Raw genomic sequence first — 5,959 nt, 5'->3', positions numbered from 1 at the left:
ATTCTATTAAATAAATGGGCATTTCAGCTTTTAAACAGAAAATCTAACACACAAATTCAGGTCTGGAAGCAGATTCATAAAATATGATATAGCTTTCAACTATTAACTGAGCTACAAATTGTAAAAAGTATTTTTCTCATATTCATTTTGTCTCATTTCTGAAAAAGTGGGGGGGGAATTTGCTATGTGGAGTGAAAGCATCTTGTATGCCAGAGTGATTATCTCCACTCCTTTATTGCATGGCTAGTTTTCCTGTTTCATAAAACATTTAGCCTACAGGACATAAAGAGCCTGTCTTATGTATTCTCAGTACTAATGGGAGTTTTCTAATTGTCCTTATAGAGAAAACGTGATGGAAGATATTTGTAGTAAACTGCAAGAGATTAGGAACCCAATCCATGCCATTGGACTTCTTATACGGGAAATGGATTATGAAACCGAAGTGGAAATGGAAAAGGGATTCAATCCAGGTAAATGACAGAACAACAAATATGCTGCTTTGATTGAGAGAAAACCATGATACATTTAACTCCATTTTTCTTCTTATTACAGCGCAGCCTTTGAATGTTCGACTGAATCTTTCCCAGCTGTATGGTAGTAGCACAGCAGGGTATGTTGTATGCAGAAGTGTATGTAAAATTGCCAGCACTCGCTTCCTGATCTGCCGAGACCTCTTGATCTTACAGCAGCTGTTAATGAGGCTAGGAGATGCAGTAAGTACTACTTAAGGGAAAATTTATAAAATCTAAACCCCGATGTGGACCTACAATGCACATAGCAGCAAAATGTCAGCTCTAACAGTATAGAGACTTTGTTCACTGCTTTATCCTCCATGTTTGGCCTTATTAGGTACTCTATAAATATTTGTTGAATTAAGAATGAATAAGCATCATAATCGTTACGAGATTACAGATTAAGAACATATATGAAGCAGATTGCTTTACTCTTTTTTTTTGAGACAGAGTCTTTCTCCATCACCCCAGGTAGAGTGCAGTGGTGTCATCGTAGTAGCTCACTGCAACCTCACACTCCTGGCAGGCTCAAGTGATCCTCCTGCCTCAGCCTCCTGAGTAGCTGGGACTACAGGCGCACACCACCTTCCACGCCCAGCTAATTTTTTTCTATTTTTGGTAGAGACAGGGTCTTACTCTTGCCCAGGCTGGTCTCAAACTCCTGAGCTCAAGCAGTCCTCCCATCTCAGCCACCCAGAGTGCTGGGGTTACAGGTATGAGCCACTGCGCCCGGCCAGATTGCTTTACTCTTAACCTTTGTGTATGTATAGCAGTGGAAATTTTTCACACGTTTGCATTCCCAAAATTTAGTATTATTATTACTACTTGGATGTGATAGCAGAGTATTGTTTAGTGTAGAGGAGAGAGGAAAAAGAACTTCTCTCTTTCTACAGAGCAAGCCTTATTCTAAACACAATTTTGAGATTGGAAAGTTTGTCTTTGTGGTCCTCCCAGCATCATCTGTGCTTCGTCTTCTGTCCTATTCTCAGACTGCCAAACTGTTGTTGCTGTCATATGGTCTAATTGCCCACCCTACTGAGTGTTCTTTGCTTAAAAATTACCTTTCTGCCCAGTCTGAAGTCCCAATTTTCTGAGTCAATAATCTCATTTGAGCCTGACAAGGAAGCAATCTGATTAAACCAATTCATGTTAATGTTAATGGTAAATAGCCAAAAGTCCTTTGAGGCTCCCAGAAGTATTTATACTTTTTAAATCAGAATTTATTAGTAAATACATTGATAATGGTAGAATGTCCAGCAAAAATAAGAAAAAAACATTTAGGAAGATAATTTGTTTAAGACCACCAAGGAAAAACAGGCACCTTTGCTGAGAGTCTGTCACTTAGGTTGGTTAGTTAGCCCTTACTGAACTTTTTTGCTCCATGTAGATTCTTACATTTCTTCAGATTTTTTTGTTTTTTAAAATAATAACCTTTGTTTTTCTAAACACAGAAGTAATAGATATTTATTATAGAACCTTTATAAGATATATGTATGTGAAAAGAAAATGAAAATTCATCTACTAATCCTGTACCCAGTGATAACTGCTATTTACATTTTGATATATACCCTTTTTTCCTATGCAAACAGTTTTTTGGTTTTGTTTATAAAATTAAAATATGCCACATAGTATTTTTTGTAATCTAGTTGTCATTATTTCTCCACTTTATAAATCTCATCAGCTTTTCCCATGTTATGAAGTATTCTACAACATTATTTTTAGTAGTTACCTAAATATAGTTTTGATTTATTCAGTCAGTTCCCTTTGTGGCCATCCAGCTTGTTGCCAGTTTTTTTCTTACAGCTATAACTTTCTGTACATCTTTGTTTTTTTTGTTTGTTTGTTTTTGAGACAGAGTCTCACTCTCTTGCCTGGGGCAAGTGCCGTGGCGTCATCCTAGCTCACAGCAACCTCAAACTCCTGGGCTCAAGCGATCCTCCTGCCTCAGCCTCCCAGGTAGCTGGGACTACAGGCATGTGCCACCATGACCAGCTAATTTTTTCTATTTTTTAGTTGTTTGGCCAATTTCTTTCTATTTTTAGTAGAGATGGGGTCTCACTCTTGGCTCAGGCTGGTCTCGAACTCCTGAGCTCAAATGATCCGCCCGCCTCGGCCTCCCAGAGTGCTAGGATTACAGGCGTGAGCCACCACTCCCGGCCCACGGTATGCACATTTTTAAGGCTTTTGGTAGTATTGCCAGATTTGCCTCTAAATGATCATGCCTATTTTTACCCAAAATCCATAGCATAAGAGAGGATTTAGATTTCCCTGCTCCTCTTCTTCAATTCTGATTTAATGAAAGTTAGGCTTTTTGGTTGTTGCTTTCTTTTTCAGCATCAGCTCCAATGACTTGGTGAGCTGTTGTTGATTATTTTTGTACTGTTAATTTTTAGGAAGCTATTTTGCCACTTGATACCCCAAATTGTAACAGGTGTGTTGCTTTTACAATATCGTCTCCTTTGTTATTTTATCTTATCTCCACCTGAACTATAAAAGTTACGATTACTGATGGCTATTATTTATTGTCTTCTCTACCCACGCATCATGTATAGGTGATTTTGGGAGCCGGTCAGCTCTTTCAAGCTCAGCAAGACCTACTACATCGGACAGCTCCCCTGCTCTTATCTTACTACCTCATTAAGTGGGGAAGTCAGTGCTTGGCAACTGATGTTCCACTTGACACACTGTGAGTTTCATGGTCTAATTATTTTAAAAAACTGTGAATTTAATTATTTTTTCCATTGTCCTAAAGGAAGAAATTTTTTCTTTAGTCATGCCATAAGATTATGTGCCTTTAAGATTCAAAGAGCTTTCAGGTACTCCATTTTCTAAAGGTCGAAGGCAACTTACAAGACTGAAAATTAAAATACATTTATTTTATATATGCTTATTATATATTATATATGTGTGTGTGTGATGTATGGGTAAATCATGTTGAAGACAAAATATTAAGATGAAGCCAGAATAAAAGTTAGACCATACACAAAAACATTGTACTCTACTTATTAAAGATAGGCTTAGCTTCTTTATAACCAAAGGAAAAAAGAAAATCCAAGAATCACAAGTTTCACGTTTTCTTTCCTTTTTCTTTTTTTTTTTTTTTTTTACCCTGAGTCTGCTTCCTAGGAAAGATTCACATTTTCAGTAAGATAAACTATCCTGTTTGCTCTGGCTCCTCATTATAGGGTCACTGAGTGATTTGGTGGGCAACAGTCTAAATCATGACATTTTCCAATTATTTTTATGCTTTCAGCAGAGTCTTTTATGTGCAATTTATTAAATGAATTGAAAGTGTTCTTCGTAAGATACCTTGTAGAAGTAATGTTTGACGTAGGAGAATTCATTAAACTGTCCTTTTCCCTTTTCTCACAGGGAGTCTAATCTCCAACACTTATCAGTATTGGAACTAACAGACTCTGGTGCTCTAATGGCAAATAAGTTTGGTAAGGAGTGGACTGTGTATACATTTGATTTTAAATTGTATATTCATTAAAATGGTCTTTTGCCACCTTTGCTATGGAAAGGTTGGCCAGGCTCTTTGCTTTCACTTTAAGAGGGCCTGAGCAAGTTGTCGCTTGAGACTTCTGGTTGTGTGGCAAGGGGTCTGCGAAACTGTAGTCCCAGATCAGGCATAAATTGAGGGTGTGGTACATATATATACTGCTGCTTTGCCATTCTGTTTTGATGCTCCAGTGATTAATTCAACAAAATTAATTTAAAAGCTTACCAAGTTCATGGTAGCTTTTGTAATCTTGTCTTAGTCAACAAATATTTATAACTTGAAAACCTTGAAAACCATTATTCTAGAGAATTTATGTTGTATTTTTTTGGTATAAAACTCGTTATCTTGGGACTAAATGTACTTACTATAAAGAGGTCCTAGGAAAGGCACTTAGATGTAGTGAGGTCAGTGAAAAGAAATGACTATAACATTGCATTAAGTGACTTTTTTATTGCATTTGTGTAGTACTTCACAGTTTACAAACAGCTTTTATTCATATTGCCACTGATTATACTCATTAATTTTCTGTTTTGAAATGATGTGTTCTTTCTTATAAACATAAAATTGGTAGACCATCTGAATTGAAAATTGATATTACCATCAGTAGTTTGTGATTATCATAACTTTTTCTTTTTAAGTATCTAGCCCACAGACAATCGTGGAGTTATTCTTCCAAGAAGTTGCAAGAAAACACATTATATCTCATCTGTTCTCTCAACCAAAGGCACCTCTGAGCCAAACTGGATTGTACTGGCCTGAAATGATTACTGCAGTTACCAATTATTTATTGCAACTTTTGTATCCTTTTATATAAAAGCCAGTTGAAAGGTCTCCTACCTAAACAGTATAATGCTCTGATTCTGCCTGTGTAATGAAGAATTTTAATGAGGTTAGATGCTTACCTACCTAACAAGATTTTTAGGTATTTTCAGATTTGATCCCAATTTTTATTTTATTTGTTTTTCACTCAGGAATTGAGCAAAATTATGTTGGTACACACACATTTAATACCTGGGTCCCTTTAAAACATTCATTAAGCAATGATTTATTGAACAGCTCTATATGCCAGGTGCTATGTTACATGTTGGATGTCCACTTGCACCAACAGTAGATATCTGCAGTATATTGGAAATGACCACCTAAGAATGAAATAAATCCTTTATTCCATAGTTAACTAAGTTCTAAGCTGGGTGACAGAACCCTTTAGGTATATATATATCTTTTCACTGTATTTGGTATATATAAACTTACATATATTTGTCTAATATTAAGGTTATATAGTGAGTTTACCTTTTTTTTAAAAAAAAATTAAGCTGTTTCATGGACTCTTCTGAGTTCAATGCCCAATATGTACATTTAAGTTTTGCCCAGAAAAGTAAGAAATCTCCTTAACCAATGACTAGATGGCCTAGCAATCCCGGTTGTCTCTTTCTAGAATGTTTGATGGGGAATTGTCAGTATGTACAATTGCAGGTGAGTTCTTTTGAACATTTCAGGTTTAATCATTCTTGTAAAGAATGGGACTGCTAGAATTTTGATGTGATCTGATAATCAGTAATTTGAATTTGATTACACCGAGACATACCCCAAAAAGATTTTGTTATCTATGGCCATACCACCCTGAACGTGCCTGATCTTGCCTGATCTCAGAAACTAAGCAGGGTTGGGCCCAGTTAGTACTTGGATGGAATGTCGCCTGAAACATCAGTTGCTGTAGGCTTTTTAAAAAAGTAATAAAATTTAAAGAAGAGAGATTTTTCTCTACTTCTGTCTTTTTTAAAAAAATGTTTAAAATTACTTTGTTTTTTTTCCTTAAATGGCCATCTCAGCATCAGATCTACCTCTCTTAACAATATTATTCCTAACATAAGTTTTTCTAGGGTATCTTTTTTTTTAATTCTCTCCGCTAGATTTTTTTTTTGAGACAGAGTCTCACTGTGTTGCC

General features: G+C 36.0%; 1 protein-coding gene across 1 annotated transcript in view; it reads left to right on the top strand.

Annotated features, from left to right (window-relative positions):
• Window positions 1-5,959, top strand: part of NUP160 (nucleoporin 160kDa) — an 86,061-nt gene that overhangs the window by 33,177 nt on the left and 46,925 nt on the right. The window contains exons 14-19 of the mRNA XM_012645106.1: window positions 343-470; window positions 553-713; window positions 3,065-3,198; window positions 3,885-3,955; window positions 4,653-4,812; window positions 5,418-5,487. Of these exons, the coding sequence (XP_012500560.1) occupies window positions 343-470; window positions 553-713; window positions 3,065-3,198; window positions 3,885-3,955; window positions 4,653-4,812; window positions 5,418-5,487 (724 nt within the window). The remainder of the gene's footprint in view (window positions 1-342; window positions 471-552; window positions 714-3,064; window positions 3,199-3,884; window positions 3,956-4,652; window positions 4,813-5,417; window positions 5,488-5,959) is intronic.

Source organism: Propithecus coquereli, unplaced genomic scaffold, assembly GCF_000956105.1.
Source record: "Propithecus coquereli isolate 6110/MARCELLA unplaced genomic scaffold, Pcoq_1.0 Scaffold227, whole genome shotgun sequence".
In the NCBI taxonomy this organism is placed as follows: domain Eukaryota; kingdom Metazoa; phylum Chordata; class Mammalia; order Primates; family Indriidae; genus Propithecus; species Propithecus coquereli.
The sequence above is the reverse complement of the archived record's forward strand: the minus strand, read 5'-3'. Positions and strand labels throughout refer to the sequence as shown.